General features: G+C 33.9%; 1 protein-coding gene and 1 non-coding gene across 3 annotated transcripts; one reads left to right on the top strand and one right to left on the bottom strand.

Moving 5' to 3' along the window:
* Positions 1-2,564: 2,564 nt before the first annotated feature.
* On the top strand, positions 2,565-13,677 carry LOC132038665 (probable serine protease EDA2). Of its 2 annotated transcripts, XM_059429352.1 has the most exons (13): positions 2,565-2,842; positions 4,496-4,621; positions 5,829-5,984; positions 6,831-7,013; positions 8,229-8,345; positions 8,877-8,930; positions 9,010-9,081; positions 9,741-9,946; positions 10,077-10,171; positions 11,084-11,158; positions 11,930-12,013; positions 13,223-13,321; positions 13,430-13,677. In XM_059429352.1, the coding sequence occupies exons 1-13, from the start codon at positions 2,672-2,674 to the stop codon at positions 13,435-13,437; spliced, it is 1,446 nt and encodes a 481-aa protein (XP_059285335.1). In that variant the 5' UTR covers positions 2,565-2,671; the 3' UTR covers positions 13,438-13,677. The 2 variants fall into 2 exon arrangements, with proteins under 2 accessions (XP_059285335.1, XP_059285334.1); XM_059429351.1 differs by having other exon boundaries at positions 2,566-2,842; positions 13,223-13,677.
* A 1,313-nt stretch (positions 13,678-14,990) lies between these two features.
* TRNAE-CUC (transfer RNA glutamic acid (anticodon CUC)) lies at positions 14,991-15,063 on the bottom strand. Its single transcript has one exon. It is a non-coding gene; the product is annotated as a tRNA-Glu (tRNA).
* Positions 15,064-17,354: the final 2,291 nt, after the last annotated feature.

The following is a 17,354-nucleotide window of genomic DNA, read 5'->3' as shown; positions in this document are numbered from 1 at the left end:
GGGAAGATGTTAAAGAATGTGTTGACCTCTTAGAAATTTTTTATAATGCAACTCTTGCTTTTTCTAGACAATTCTATCCCACGAGTTCAAGTAGAAATCGGAATTTTAGCCTACTTAGCGGAAATAGCTAGAGAGTTTTACAAGAGTATAAACATAAACCCGGTTATCAAGTGGCTATTTTTGAAATGATAATCAAATTTAAGAAGTATTTTTTTCCCATCTCAACTTTATTTATATTGGGTTCTCTTTTAAATCCTTGTTTAAAAATGTCTTATACTAAAAATTTGGTTGGTCAAATTTATACATTTTTAGAAATTGAAGCGGGAGTTCAATCATCTTTAGTCAAGCCATTAACTCGCTATTGATGATGAGTTTAGAAAAGTTTTTACTCATTATTGTAGTTTGGAAGAACGTGCTACATCCGTTGCTCCACGCCCTACTACTTCTCAGAGTAGCAAAAAGGGCTTGTCGGGTTTAAAAGTTTTACATTCACAGCCAACTTCTTCTTGTGCTACAAACTTTGATGAATATAACTTTTATTTGATGCAGCCAAATGTGGATATCAAGGAACTGGATGACTTCGACGTCTTAGCATGGTGAAAGAAGTACAAGGCAAGTTATCCGATACTTTCAAGAATGGCTCGAGATATCCTTACGGTTCAAGTATCAACCGTGGCTTCGGAGAGCGCATTTAGCCAAGGAAGACAGCAAATTGGAGACCATAGACATTCATTATCCGGCTTTAACTTGCAAGTACTAGTGTGCATTCGCGATTGAATTAGATCGGAGCGACGCAACCAAAACCTAGAAGCGGAGGAAGGCGAAGAGGAAGAAATTGAAGATTTGATAGCTAGTGGACCGGACCAAATGGAAGACTTTGAAGATATTTTCATGACCGAATATGATGTGGGGAAATTAACGAAATGGTTCAAAATTGGTGATTTTATTATTCTACTATTTCTATACTGCTCATGTATTATTTGTAAGTTAAAAAAAACTACAACTTGCAAATAAATGTTATCCAAGAATGAATAAAATATATGGCTCATTGAGCTTTCTTCATTTACTTGTGTTCATATTTTTACTTTCATAAAGTTAGGAATATACCTAAAATATACTAAGAATATACTTAAATTAAAAACTAGAAAGTTATATACTTGAAAAATAACTAAAATATACTAAGAATATACTTATAATATATAGTATATATATAACTTAAACATATATATATATATATATATATATATATGTTTAAGTTATATATATATATATATTAAGTTATACATATATATAAGTTATATATAACTTAAACATATTTATATATATTAAGTTATATAACCTATTAAGTTATATAACCTAAGTATACTGATACATATATTGATATATATATAAGTATATTCTTACTATATTTTAGGTATATATATATATATGTATACGTATATACGAATTTATAAACTTAGAAAACAATTAAGCTATAAATAACATAAGTTATAATATATAAGTTACAAGTATATATAGTATACTTAAAGTATGTATATATATAAGTATATATATAAGTTATAAGTATATATAGTATATAACTTAAACATATATATATATATATATATATAAGTTATATAACCTAGGTATATTGATATATATATGTATATTCTTACTATATTTTAGGTATATGTAGTATATAGTGTTAACTTAAGCATATAACTTAATATATATATGTATACACGTATATTACGTATTCTTCGACTTCTTTGTTAGCCCGTTAGTCGAAAATATTTAAACTTTACTTATAAACTTGTATAACATATGTAAATATACCTACAATATACTAATAAATACTATAATATATATATATATATAATATAAAAAAAAAAAGGTTTTGAAGCATTTTAACCGGACCGGTTCCGGTTTGAGGTTTCAAACCGATAAACCGGAACCGGTTAAACGGTTCCGGTTTTTTAACCGAAAACCGGCCGGTTCCCTAACCGGTTACCGGTCCGGTTCCGGTTAAACCGGTTAACGGGCTTACCTGCGCATAAGACATATCTGAACTCTCATTGTCACTTTAAAAAGAAAAAGAAAAAAATATATTAATGTGCACGTAGTTTTAAGAAAAGGGTCAAAAATACCCCTCTACTTTGGAAAAAAAAGGTTAAAAATAATCTCCGTTATAAATTTGGGTTAAAAATACCTCTCCTGTCATCAAAGTTTTCAAATATATATCTGTCTTAACGGAAATCTCGATAATAAACCGATTTCATTTTTAAACTCGCTCCAGTGACCCAACTAAATAAAAATCCATATGCGACCAATGAGAAGCTGCTACGTAATAAATGAAATTGTTAATTGGATTTTAAAATGAGTACGTTAAAAATAGGGATATTTTAAGCCCTAAAGGTTAATGTTAGGGGTATTTTAGGTCTCAAAGATTAACATCTAGGGTATTTTAGACTCTAAAAGTTAATGTTAAGGGTATTTTAGGCCTCAAAAATTAATGTCCGAAATATTTTAGGTTCCAAAAAGTGGATGGATCAAATTTACTAGTTGAAGGATATTTTAGGCCCTTTACCATTTTATGTATCAGACTTGTCATCCTCAAAATTGGTTTGATATGTAATAAGTATAAGCTAACCTCAATTTGTTGCCCCAAAACGACCAGAGTAAACAAAACCAAATGATGAAGTTAACAACCTTAGCACTAGTTGTTGCTTTCTTCTCAAACTTTCTTACAATCTCAAACGCAATCTCAACCTCTCAGTTTCTTCAACAAATCAGTTCACAAAGCAAGTACTTGACAAAAGAAGAACACTGGTTCAATCAAACTCTTGATCACTTTTCCCCTTATGTAATAATAATAATATTCCTCTTCTCCTTTTTTTTTTTTTTTTTGTTCATCTAGACCTATCTTTTTGTTATCTATTTTGGGGGAAAAAGTTTGTTAAGTATGATTAGCTTATATACACCTTTTATTAATTTGATATAGTAAAAAAATTCTTGTGTTGTATTGAAATTTTCTGTCTTAATTATGTGCATATTAAGAATTTTTTTTTTTCTTGGAAAAAGTCATGATATCCCTGTTTTAAGTTATAAAAATGTTTGCTTTCGACTAATATATTTTTTTTTTTGTGTGTGTGTGTGTGTGTGTGTGTAAACCCTTTTGTGAATCTATTTGTATTTTATTTGTTAAGGATGATTAGTTTATATAGAAGGGTTAATTTGATATTTGTATTCCTTGGAAATAAAAGTTTGTTAAGTATGATTAGCTTATATACAACGTTTAATTTGACATCCCTTTTTGTGAAATGTGTTTGTATTCTTAGGAGAGAGGGTTTGTTAAGGATGATTAGCTTATATGTTATAGATAACCTTTTAGTTAGATATCTGGAAATTTTCTTGTGTTGTATTGAATTTTGTGCATTTTTGAAAGTGGAAAAAGTCATGATATACCGTTGAAATTGTAGTTTTAAGTAATAAAAATGTTTGTTTTAGACGAATTCTTGCTTTTGCTGTAACAACAAGCTACGATTTTGTACTGATGTAGGAACTGTAATTTTTTGTATAGCTTTTTTTTTTTTTTTTTTGGATTAAGCACCGGGTGTCCGAGTCTCTTTGAGCCCCGACTAATCCCGGGGGTGCACAGGCCCTCGGCAAGGAGTTTCCCGCAAGTGCACCACGGGTAATTCAGGGTTTCCCCGACCGATGGCCCTCGTAAATTGTTTGCACCTGGGCCGGTTTCGAACTTGAGACCTTGAAAGGGAGCACCCCAAGGCTCAAGTCAATTGCCACCAGGCCAACCCCTGAGGGTTTTTTTTTGTATAGCTTTTGGACAGGGAACCCTTTTGTTAAATCGATTTTTATTCATAGGAAAGATAGTTTGTTAAGTATGATTAGCTTATATACAACGTTGAATTTGATATATGGAAATTTTCTTGGGTTATATTGAATTTTGTTTCATAATTGTGTGCATTGCTAGATAGAATTCAATAAGACTCTTGATCGTCTGTCTTCTTACGTAATATTCCTCTTCCTTTTTTATTTTTTTCCTTCATCTGGAGCTGTATTGTGTATCGCTTTTGCACAGCGAACCCTTTTGTGATATCTGTTTGTAATTTTAGGAAAGAGAGTTTGTTAAGTTGAATTTGAATTATTTTGTTTCATAATTGTGTGCATTTTTAGAAAGTTTTTTTTGGGTTCATCATTTTTCTTGGGAAAAGTCGTGATATATACTTGAAATTGTAGTTTTTAGTAATAAAAATGTGTTCTTTAGATAAATTTTTGTTTTTGCTGTAACAAGTTATGATTTTGTACTGATTGAGGGACAAACAATGTGGAAAATAAGCGAGAGAGGGAGCCTGCGGCAGGGGATTTTGTACAATGATGTTTTTTTTTTGGTATTTACTAGATAGTTCAAGATAAAAAGATGGCTAAAGCATAAAGATGCATTTGCTACAGTTGATCGGTCCATTGTATAGCTATAACTTGCTGCTGCAATTTGTAGGATCATCGTAAATTTGGACAGAGGTACTATGAGTTTCTTGACTATTTCCGGATTCCTGATGGACCGATATTTTTGAAAATTTGTGGAGAAACTACATGCAGCGGGATACCGAATGATTACCTCAGTGTAAGTTGATAGTCTTTACTTCTGATACTCTACTCTATTCCTAGTGATGGCATTCTTAAAATTCTTGTTTTATCCTTTTATTTTGTTTCTCAGGACCATCAGTTTTTGTCATGTCCCTTCCCCTCTTTTGGTTCAATGTTAGGTTATGTAGGGAATATAAATTTATAATACAAGGAGTGTAGTAATAATTGGATTATTGGTGCATATGAAATGTTGGTTGGACTTTCGGTTCATAATTTTAATGCTGGATGTAAAATGTGCGTTTGGTTTTTGTTGGGTGTGTCCATAGTTTTAAAGTGGAGAAAGATTAGTGCTTGTTTGCGTCATGAGAGACTTAAATCAAAATCACAAGTGGATGTTTTGCTGATAATCCATGTCTCTTTTTTCAAGGAGGCGTTTACTGGCAACCATTCCCATATATTTTGTGCATTTTGCAGTTTGTCTTTCAAAAAAAAAGAAAAAAACAGTCTCATGTAATACATCGCTTCCTTGTTATTTTAAAGTATATTATGGTCGGATAAAATCTTACTCAGTGAAGGTGTAATAGTAACCCTCTTCACACTTTTTTCTTTCTGTCAAATGGAACTTTTGATAAGGTTTTGAAAATTGAGAACGAAGATTGGCCCTTTCTGAAATCACCAATAAAAAGCTTGTAAGCATCGGTTGGTTATCGAAGTGTTAACCAAATGGTCCATTCAGTTTCTGAAATGCTTCTAAAATAATAATCTTTGTGAAACCAAATTCAAGAAGTAGCATTCTACAAGTTTTAAGTTACCGTAAATTTAAAATTTATTAGGAATTCTTACTATCTAACACAATCATGTTTTCATTTTTTGTAATTAAAGTAAGGTGTAGGGGTAAATTTGTCATTTCAGATGCTCATATCTTTATTGCTAATACAAGTATGCATGTTCCTCATCATGTGCCGTGTAAAATACTACAGGATTTCGCACATAAGTTATGTGGAACATGATTTTATTTATATTAGAAACAAAAATGGTAACCGAGCACCCACGTAATAATGCAGATTTTATACTGAGGTTATTTTGAATCCAAACAACCTCTGGCTGTGACAATGACTTGTCGTGTAGAGCAGTGGAAGGCTAAAAGCCTAAAACCATAAGCTGACTTACTTTTACGTTTGGTTTGAGGACTGGACAGTAATTTGTACTCCGCCTGAAACTTCTGAACCTTGCATGTCTAACAGGTTTTAGCGAAGAAGTTTGGAGCTGCTGTCGTTACTCTTGAGCATCGGTATTATGGGAAGAGTTCACCCTTCAAATCCTTAACAACTGGGAATCTGAAATATTTGTCATCAAAACAGGCACTTTTTGACTTGGCAGCTTTCAGGAATTTCTATCAGGTCGGCATCTTAATCCTATTTCCTTTATCTGTGGTAATATTCATCAATCCGAAGCCTGTCACTTCTTACAATCCAGCTCGGTAGCTCGTGGGATTACCTCGGTAGGGCTGTCAAAATGGTTAAGAAAAACAAGTAACCATCCGATCCATTAGACATGGGTTGGATTACTGGCTTTTTAAAAATGGATCAAATATAGATATTATCCACTAAAAATGGACATCCAGATAGATTATATGGATATCCATTTTATCAATACCCATTTGTCTGCTTTTTTATTTTTCATGAGTTCTTGCTTTGGGAGTCTTAAGCTTATTTTAGCTTTTACCTTCTGTTCTCCCCTGATTATCCATCAGTTAACCCATTTTTTATCCGTGTTAAATATGGGCGCGCCCGATACTTTATGCCTTTTTGTTTAACCCGTTTTCGACCCGCTATATCCAAACTGACCATTTTCCACTCCTAACTGCTATCTCTAATCTGATAGCATGATATTATTGGGATAAGCCAACCTCCAAATTTTGCGGCGCCATGGATAACATGCCTTGGGATTATAGAACTTGGCCTAGAACTTACATAAAATCTGAAGACCCATATTTTAGGTTGGTAGTTTGGTTCTTGTTAGTGAATGCATCTCATGTATGTTCAAAATGACAATAAAATAATTTATTTTAGGGGCACGTGAATTGATGAACCTTTAGTTGGCGCCGTCAAGCTAACCACATCGTATTTAGATGCGTACATATAAGTCTATGTTACATCCCTGATTTTATTTTCCACTTCCCAACTCCGCTTTTTACCCCTTTGCATGATTAGTTTTCGGTGGATAATATTTCTGATCTGTTGCAGGAGTCGTTGAACGTGAAGCTCAACAGATCCAATATTGAAAACCCATGGTTTGTCTTTGGTGTTTCATACTCAGGAGCCCTCAGTGCATGGTTCCGCTTGAAGTTTCCTCACCTAACTTGTGGAAGCCTTGCAAGCTCTGCAGTAGTTCAAGCAGTTTACAGCTTTTCAGAATTTGACAAACAGGTAAAATTGTGCTTCTTTGATTGTTTATATTTATGGATGTTTTCTTCTTATCAGGATCAGGTGGTTATACAACGGAAAGCTTTTTGGATGTTCTTTATTATATTTCTATCTTTCTTAGGTGGTCTTTTGGATTGTAAAACATTTTGTTTTTGGTCTGGCCCTTTCCCGGATCCCGTGCATAGCGGGAGCTTAGTGCATTGGCCTGCCCTTATTTTTGTCTTATTCTGTTTTTGGACGGGGGACTTGGTTTCCTTATATGGTCTTGGGCAATTCTCACTAAATGAGCAAGCTAGCTTTTGGGGTTGAGTTAGGCCCAAGGTCCATTTCTTTACATGGTTATCACAGCCAAGCCCTCAGCCGAGCCTCAAACTCCATTCCAATACTTTGCTACCCGAGCCCATATTATGTCATCAACGCTCCAGTTGGCAGGCCTGGGTGTGTATTTGGGGGGGGGGGGGGGGCAAAATTCCCACATTGGTTGTGGTTGTGGATGGGTGATTTGGTCTCTTTATATGGTATTGGAGAATCATCACCTCGTGCTTTTGGGGTTGAGTTAGGCCCAAGGTCTATTTTGTGCTTTTGGTTATGTTTTGTTTTCCAGAAAGAATTACTTTAGTTTGTAGTAATTGTTTTGTTTTGCGGACAAACAAGCTTACTAGAATATTCCTTAAAAAATTAATGATACTAATATAAGGGAGAGAAATAAAATAAACGGGGGGAAAAAAAACCACAAGCTGTCCTCAATCACCAAAGGAGGAAGACGATCATTGAGAATAAAGCCCTCTAATTCCTATACAAGTCTGAAAGTGACAGGCTATATTATAAGGTTATGTACTTTATAACACGTAAAGCCTATTTTCCTCCTTAATACCAAAATATTTTCGATAATTGCTTATTCCAAAAGAGCACTTTAGCTATTGTCAGTATGAAAATTACGTAAATCATTCAAAAGCCTTCAAGTTTCAGGCGGAACTTTAATGCTTCAGATGGGAGGAGCCTACAAGAAATGTCTAAACATTAGGCTGGATAAGCTAGAAAAGGAAAGACATTCAAGAGAATATGTCCCAAAAGAAAGCTTACAAGAGAATAGACCCAAACACCATGAAATTGAGACACTGTGACTTTAGAGTGTTTGCTTTTGTGGCTCTGTTTTGGATTTTTCGGACAGAATTTCTTAAGGATCAGTAAATTTGACTCCTGATCGTCCTACTACAGATTGGTGAATCTGCTGGTCCAGAATGTAAAGCAGTGTTGCAAGAGATTACCCAACTAGTAGAATCAAGACTTGCATCAAATCGCAAGGACCTTAAAGAGTTGTTTGAGGCTGATGAGGTATGAAACTTCTAACTTTTTGTTTGTGTTTTCCATGTTGGTTGTGGTTGTTTCTATGATTTCTTTACTTTCTTCTAGAAGAGTTCTCTGATATCGTATTCTCGATCACCTAAAGCAGCATATGGGTGATGATATCTTTGTTAACTCTAGAAACTAATTATCACACTGCATTGCTCTTTTCATTATATTTCTTATGCTTTTGTATCTTAATTTGATTAGACATGAAGAAGAATATGAAGAGAACTTTTGAATCTTGCGTCTTGCAACAAATGTGTAAGAAATAAAACAAATTACTCTTTGAATCATATGGTGTTAAATATGTCATGTGAACCGCTGTAATAGATAGTCCTTTTATTTTTGTCGTCGAAAGAAACAATTTTGTTCAACCAAATATTTTTATGCTTTCAAGGTATGATCTAATTGGTGACCCAGTAATAAACATGTTACATCATGTTCTCAATTAAGGAGAGGATACATAGTTATTTTGCTCTATTTTATTAGTCTAATAGACGAACTTCTGTTTTCTTGCAGCTGAGAAATGATGGTGACTTCCTGTACTTTATGGCAGATGCTGCAGTTACAGCAGTATGTATGAAACACTCATACGATATTCTCTATTGAATGAGTTCGCACTTTTCCTAATTGAAAGTTTTCGATGTTTTAGATTCAATATGGAAGTCCAGACAGACTATGCACCCCGCTACTTGAAGCAAAGAAGTCCGGGAAAGATTTAGTGGTATGGTTTTGTTTGTTGCAATCCCCCGACCCGACCCTAACTGATTATTTTTCTCGAAAAGCTGACTTGACCTTTGTTTAAAGTGAAATCAGGACTGGTTAATCTACTAACTAGTGAAAGGTAAAATAAGATTCAATATTCAAGCTTTCTGCATTCCAGGGTTAAATTTAAAAATTGTTTAGGTAGTTGTGGTAAACATAATTAAATTTCACTGGTCTAAAGTGAAACAGCGCATTCATTTCGGTAGAAAGGAGAACCTTTGTTCATAATTTTACCCAAGTTGATCTTGTAAACAATGCAAAGACAAAAATAGAACTTGCACTGGCATTGTAACTTAGCTTTTGGAGATACTGGCTTGAACAAACAAAATAAAATTCATAGACATATTTCTTTAGGAAGCCTGTTAGAAATATTCATGAAGAGAATTCTTCAGTAAGGAACAGAAGTTTTGTTAGAGTGGATACCCATATTTATATGATATGCTTTTGTATTTTCTTAGAACCATAAGTAGTTAAACAAAACTCTTATTAAGTTATTGAAGAACAATTTTCCACCTACACTTGGATTAGGTTCTGACAGTGTATATTTTCTATATTGGAAACAGCATAAGTAGATATTCACATGGATGTTTGAGTGTTTATTGTATTTCTTAACTGCAGAATGCATATGCCACCTATGTGAAGGAGTATTATGTTAAGACTTTTGGGGCCAGCGTCAAAACATATGATCAGGAAAATCTGAAAAGCACTGCTGTAAATGGTGATACTTCTGACCGCTTGTGGTGGTTCCAGGTCTGCACAGAAGTTGCATATTTTCAGGTTGCACCCTCGAATGATAGTATTCGCTCTTCTAAAGTTGATACCAGGCACGTATCTTACTCTTGAACGTTCCTAACCAATATTTCTTTGCTTTGTTCACTAAGCCATTTCCACTTGTTTAGTCCAGTGTGACCCTCTGGTGAGCTGACTTCATAATTCAATAATTGATCCGTGCAGATACCATTTGGACCTGTGCCGGAATGTCTTTGGAGCCGGTATCTATCCTGATGTTGATGCAACTAACTTGTACTATGGAGGCACCAAAATTGCTGGTAATCATTCGCTAGTTATTTCTAGCGGTCTCATTTCTGCCTTTTTTTCCCCTTCCTGATTTGATATATATGTTAATTGGATATGCTTGAATTATTTAAATGAAAAAGAAGAAGGAAGAATCAGCTGTCCACTCGGGTGCATCTAATATTCATTACCTTTGTTGTTTTATGTAAATCAGTCGTGCTTTGCTGTAAACATTAGATAGCCAAATCAACGGTCCTAACATTTCACAGCAAACCCTGATCATTTTACAAAGTGATGACACGACATTACTATTGGCTTAAGTTTATTACTTGTCTTATTGGTTAAAGAAAAGCAAATAACCACCTCAACCTAACTTTGTTTTTTTTTGGGGTGGGGGTGATAAATACTTGATATATTAATGGTTGTGTTCTAGAGTATGGTCAGTCTCTTTAACCATTTAAAGGAAGGTGTATGTTTTATCTTTGAAAATATTAAAGCATTGTTTTTTGGGGTTGATGACTCAGATTGGACTCAGTATCTAATTGAACGCAATGTCTGGCATTTGGGATTTTCCCTCATACGATTAACACCTAGCTCTTGGGGTCCCTATAACCTCTCATTCTATCCTATTTTGTGTTTGTCCTCTAGGCTCTAAACTTGATCTACATGTGATGGTGGGTTTCGTGGTTGTGGAACACTACAGTAGTATCCTGTTTCAATTGAAGAATAGAACATTTCTTTGGCTTGTTTTTTTTTTTTTTTCCATAGGTATTTTGTCACGCGATTTTCCCTTTGGCTTAGACTTTTTTTTAAAAGAAAAACAATGTTGGAGAGGGCGTGAGCTCTAGTTGGATGAACACTCATTTAGTTCTTCACTTAAATCTTTTCTTAATGTGGACTATTTATGGAATTACAAACTTCATTATGTTAAAAATTTATTTTGGCAGGGTCAAAGATTGTCTTCACAAATGGATCACAGGACCCCTGGCGACATGCGTCCAAACAGACTTCTTCTCTAGAGAGTAAGTTTTAGGCTGCTCTAATAGTGAAACTAGACTGGTACTCCCTTGGATCAAAAAAAGAGTCCACTTAGCCATTTGACACCCCTTAAGAAAATACTAACTCCTAGACAAAAATAGGTAATTTGATTAAACTACCCCTAATTAAATAGGCATTGGGATTTGATCATATAACACTTAATAGGGGCAAATATGGAAAAACAAGGTAAATTCTTTCTTGATTTGCTAAGTGGACTCATTTTTTGATCCAAGAAAAAAAGGCTAAGCGGACTCTTTTTTTGATCCGGAGGGAGTATTGTATTGTACCATGACAGATGCACAGCGTTTATTAATGCTTGTTTTAATTCCTTTAAAGTAAAATGGACCATGCACCTTTCAATAAATAAACATGCAAGGAGTAATGGAACAGTGGTTCATCCACAAGAATATTTTTTATCAGTAAGTAAAATTAAACACAGTCCAGTTTTAAAAATTAAGGTTTGGAAGTTGTTACCCTTATTGAAAATTCATCTGCTAATGTGATTCATAACTTCATATATTTTACTATGAACTCGTCTGCAGCAATTGATAATTCGTTTATCTGCCTCTTGATTTTAGTATCAACGGGGCTGGCTTATTTATAATGACTCTGTCATATGATTCTCTCAGAAACAAAATGGCTTATGCTAAAAGTACTTCTGAAAGTGGACAATTTTGTTGAGGCTAGACCACTCACTTTAAATTGTTGTACTGCAAGTATTTTTCTTGTTTCTGAGACCTCTTTTCAACTTTCAGTGCCTTCATACATAATCTCTTGCCATAACTGTGGCCATGGAACTGACATGCGGGGCTGCCCCCAATCTCCCTTAGTCCCTGAAGGTATGCATGTATCCGATCTCGATGTTAACCGTGTAGAATTTACTGGTTTGGCATATCCACTAGTATGATGGACATGAATATTCTTACCGCAATTATTATTCTTATTTTCTTTTACCTCTGTAATTATGTTCTCAACTATGACTCTGAACTACTGCATACATAGGTAGCACTTTCAATACAATGATAAATTAATTGTGAACTTCAATGGAAGAAATGTAAAATCCTATCACGTAAGATTATCCTAAGGGGATGACAAGAGAAGGCAATTTTTAGTGTGGTTAATCTTAGAAGGAGCAAGCAGATTTTGTGTAACGAGTGTGGAGAAGATGCAAGCCATATTTAAGTGCAATCGTGAATTTCTTCACAGCTTTGACCATGTCTTTTTGTTATTTGACATAAAATTGGGTGTTATTAGAGATGGTGTCAGAGTAGTTGCGACGTAGAGGCTAAAGAGAATTGCAAAGGTTTCAAAAAAAAAAAAAGAAGCAGAGTGGAAATAACTTCTTTATCTTTTTGGCAATTTGGGAGGAATAGGAGAATGTTTTAGGCATTGAGAGGGGTTTGAGGAGCACAAAAAGATCGCTCTTGTTGCATCATACCATACTAAAAGATATTTAGTATAAATAACTGGTAAAGGTTTGCTTGTAAAATGTGATTAGTCCAGATACCCGTATTGTAAATTTTGATCCGTATTTGTTCATTAATAAAGCATTTTGCTCTTTAAAAAAAAAACTCAAATGACCAAAATTCCAATTTATATGTTTTTTCATAAGTTGTACTGTACAAGAAGAGTTTTTACTGATCCTGAAGGTTCTAATTTCTGCAACTTTCGTAGTTAGTGGTGGCAGAATATCCACATTTTTGTACTTACAAGTGTACTTGAACAATCTCACAACAATAGTTGGATAGCGTTAGTTTGCTAACCAAACAAAATTAGTCAAAGTTAGCATCAAATTGCACAATTGTCTGAATATAGCCTCACAGTCTCCACACATTATAAGAACATCAATCTGATTAGCTGTGGTATCATATTGTCATTCCAATTTTAGAAAGCTTCTTTGCACATCATTTCACAAAGTTTACCAGCAAATGTCCAGCATGGCTTTGTGTATTAATCTTCAACTTGTCTTAGACATAATGCTTTGTGAAGTTCCTTCTTATGAAACAATGAACTGTGACACATTTCATGACAATACTTTGATATCACAGGTGACGCCAAAAACTGCAGTTCCCCTGATGCAGTTCGGAAAGTAAGGGAAAAGATTGTTGAACATATAGATTTGTGGCTGTCCCAGTGCCAGGTTTCAGGTAGGAGTTCAATGTGAAAAAATCATCTCAGCACTGTACTATACGCATAGAAGTATTACTTTATGTCCTTTTAACTAACCACTAAATAATGTATCTCGTCGTGGACAGATGTATAGTTGCTCATCCATGAACGATGTCATCGTGTATGAGTTGATCTCGTGTACTGTATGACTTACTAATAAATATGAATAATTATTCTTCTCGAGTTTCCTTTCTTAAAAGCTCTTGCATCATGTAATGTTGCGTTAGCAGAACTATGGCTCGCAGTTTGACCATGATTGTCGTTCACATGGCATCATAGAAGTTGTTCTTGTACAAAAACTGTCTCGTTTCATGTATAAGCAGGATCTTTGTCAGGTGACATGTATATAAGTTTACTGGGAAATTTTTGTAAAATGGATTGTTTTGAAATGGTAAATATAGCCCTTTTATTATCCAAAGGCAAGCAGTGTGATTTAGAATATCCAACTTTTCACCTATTTGCCTATTTGGAATGTCTTGAGTTCTTTCTTTTCTCAAACTCCATACCCCTAAAATAATTGTAGAGTCAGGGGTGGCACCAAAGTGGAATTGACTGGTGCTTTGAAATAAGTTCTTTTAACATGTATGATCTATATGCTAAAGTTGAAAATCAAGTTTTGCCTAGGAAAAAAGAAATGAATGGCAACTATATACAGGCTTGGTCTTATAACTTAGTGATTTTTCGAGTGGCGATAAATCTGAGTTAGCTTCTCTGAATTTGCTGTGATACTTATTAGCACTGGTGTACTGTAGAACTGAGATTACAACAACAACATACCTAGTGTAATCTCACAAGTGGGGTCAGGGGAGGGTATAGAGTACGCAGACCTTACCCCTACCTTGGAAGGTAGGGAGGCCGTTTCCGAAAGATCCTCGGCTCAAGAAAAGGTAGGACAAAAGGTTAGATAAGAATTGACGAAAGTAAAGGAGCCATGGCACAATACTATAAATAAGCATTATGAAGAAAAGTAACAGTAACTACAACAAACTAATACGATAAACGAAGTACAAGAGATAGCAGATAGTAACAGAGAATCGAAGGGTAGGAAACTACAAAGATAATACTACGCCTAACTTGTATGAAAGGATACACGTGACAACGCTTTACTACAGAGTACAGACTAATCTTTCTACCCTAATCCGTGTCCTCCATAACCTTCTATTTCTTGAATTGAAGAACATCTTTGTATCTCTACAATAGCAGTAGTCAGTCCAGTTCTTAATCCAAATTTTGTACGTCGTCTATCTCTTAACATTTAACCAAACGACCCCTACATGTTATATGAACAAACCATTCTTGAGGAACTATAAACTACTATTATGCAGTCGGCCTTGGCTACATCACAAGTTTCATCGTGAACGTGTATGAATTTTGATTCAGATGATAGTAGGCGTATGCATACACGAAGGGGTCATTTGGTTCATGGGATATCTAGGATAAATTTATACCCACATCATCATTTTATCCCAATTAGTCCGAGGATCATTTCTGGACTATATCCAATTAGTCTGAGGATTATAATCCCAGGACTATAATCTAACACCTAAAGACCTATGGCTTGAAACGGGGAAAAAGTAAAAATTCCGTTGCCGGGGATTATAATCTGACACCAAAAGACCTATGGCTTGAAACGGGGAAAAAGAAAACTTCCGTTGCCGGGACTTGAACCCGGGTCTCTCGGGTGAGAGCCGAGTATCCTAACCAACTAGACTACAACGGATTTGTATAAACATCCCCATACATCAAATAACTATTGAACCTTTAGCATGCAATTGCAGAATCGAAATTTTATCCTACCTGCCATATCACAAATGTTCTGCAAATATACGGATCTTCCACTCTACTGATATCGAGAAAAAAACTACTTACACGAAAACCACAAGTTGTTACTTAAAAGATATTGAAGAAAAGTGAAAAGAGAAGATGAAACATAAAACATTACTTGCAAGTTCATATGCATTGAGTCTATATAATTAACCTTTTCCCACACATTCCCATATGAATATACTAACAACGAAGGCATTTTTGTTCCAAAAGTGAAATGGAGGACAAAGTTATTTTATTTAAAATTGTTCAAAGGTATATATTTTTTGGCCCATTTTCCTATAATATATGATGTATAAGTTTGTAACTTCTGCATATCAAGAGTAGGCGTATGCATATGGGAATGTGTGTTAAAAAAGGTTAATTACATACGACATACGAGCATTGGAAGAAATGTTCACCCATGAGCTAATTAAAGTTTCTGTTTCATCCTCTCTTTTCACTTTTCTTCAATTTCTTTAATACCCCATCCGTCCCGATAAGTACCTTGCTTTTCCTTTTTAGACTGTCCTAAAAAGAATATCGCTTTCTATATTTAGTAAGTTTTCTAATTTCAACCTTCTGCATGCATGGCAAGCTTAGGGTGACAAGATTTAAAAGACTACAAAATTCAGAAGTACACTCTCTTTATTTCTTAAATTTCATGTACAGACAAACTAAAACACTTAAATTGGGACGGAGAAAGTAACTATTTATGGTTTTTCCAATAGTAGTTTTTTTTTTTTTTTCTCGATCTCAGTAGAGTGGAAAATCTATATATGCTGTGCATTTTTGATCTGGTACTTATATTCAGTAGGCTAAAATTTCGACTATGCTCATTTATCATAGCATGACTACTTTGGCATGAATCCGTTGTAGTCTAGACGGAATTCTTTTTTTTATTCTTCTCCATTTCAAGCCAAAGGTCCTCTTTTTTTGTTGAGTCAGAATGTTACACCATTATGACTACATGGATATTCAGAAAAGCCAAAAAAAAAAAAAAAAATGCTAATGTTCTTCCTTTTTGTGGAGAAACAAATTCATTAGTGGTTTACGTACCCACAATCACAAAAAGCAACTTTTCCCTTTTTTAAATCGTGATAGCATAAAGTTATAAAAGGCTAAAACTATTTATACAAACAGATCATTTATTATAAGATGATTGCATATAAATGTCTATAATAAACTATACATGTTAGTGTATAAGTATTATAACATAAATCCTAAAAATTAATTAAAAATATCACTATAGGTAATATATACAAGCCATGCATCCAACTTCACCGAATCGCTTTTATTAAGAAACATTTTACTCTCAATGTTGAATTTCTCGATGCAAATTCAAATTTATGCGGCCTTAATAAGGATATCAAAATTGTATGGAACCAAAAAAATGTTCTTTGCTTTGGAAGCTAAGCATTATATAATAGTTTACACCGAGGCCCTGAAGAAGGCATGCCAATTATCAGCTGATTAATTGCAATATACTGCACATACAATTTGAATCACGTCATCTTAAATTATGCCATCATATCACTGTAATTTTTATTACACAAATAGTCGGTTGGATTCAAAGGTTTACCTTTCCTAGCTGGTATACATACATTATACATATATTATACATGAGTATCTAAATTATATCCGTCGACTGTTTCAAATTTGCACTGTTGGATAGACGGTCATTTAAGTTAGTTCTTCTTATAAAAGAGTGCCATTAAAAACATAACCGAAATGTTGAAATTAAAAACTTACTAAATATATAATATTAAAAAAGACATTCTTTTTAAAACAGAATAAACAAAGAAAATAAGATTCATAAATTGAAATAAAGGAACTAATATTATAACCTTGAGTCTTAGAGGTAGTTTGGGAGTCCGGAGCCAAAATGGCTTCTTTTTACAGCCATTACACCAAAATGGCATGTCTTTTTTTTTTTTTTTTACCCAAATGCAGGTATTTAGGCAATGTTGTACGAAATGCAACAAAATTTTTTTTTTTTTTTTAATTTCGTTTTTTATATTAAAAACGAAATTAAAAAAAAAAAAAAAAAGAAATTTGTTGCATTTCGTTGACAAAGGTACTAAAATGCAAAAAATTTTGTTTTTTTTTTTTTAATTTCGTTTTTAATATAAAAAACGAAATTAAAAAAAAAAAAGAAATTTTGTTGCATTTCGCAACATTGCACGAAATGCAATAAATTTCTTTTTT

The sequence above is a fragment of the Lycium ferocissimum genome, chromosome 11 (genome assembly GCF_029784015.1).
Source record: "Lycium ferocissimum isolate CSIRO_LF1 chromosome 11, AGI_CSIRO_Lferr_CH_V1, whole genome shotgun sequence".
Lineage (NCBI taxonomy): Eukaryota > Viridiplantae > Streptophyta > Magnoliopsida > Solanales > Solanaceae > Lycium > Lycium ferocissimum.
Note: the sequence above shows the minus strand (reverse complement) of the source record. Positions and strands in the feature narration are given on the sequence as shown.

Bases quoted from the DNA above. Each gene is read 5' to 3' on its own strand.
- LOC132038665 (XM_059429351.1), top strand. From the start codon at position 2,672: ATGATGAAGTTAACAACCTTAGCACTAGTTGTTGCTTTCTTCTCAAAC. The intron at 5,985-6,830 runs GTCGGCATCTTA...GATCTGTTGCAG, and splicing joins CTTTCAGGAATTTCTATCAG to GAGTCGTTGAACGTGAAGCT. The intron at 7,014-8,228 runs GTAAAATTGTGC...GTCCTACTACAG, and splicing joins TTTCAGAATTTGACAAACAG to ATTGGTGAATCTGCTGGTCC.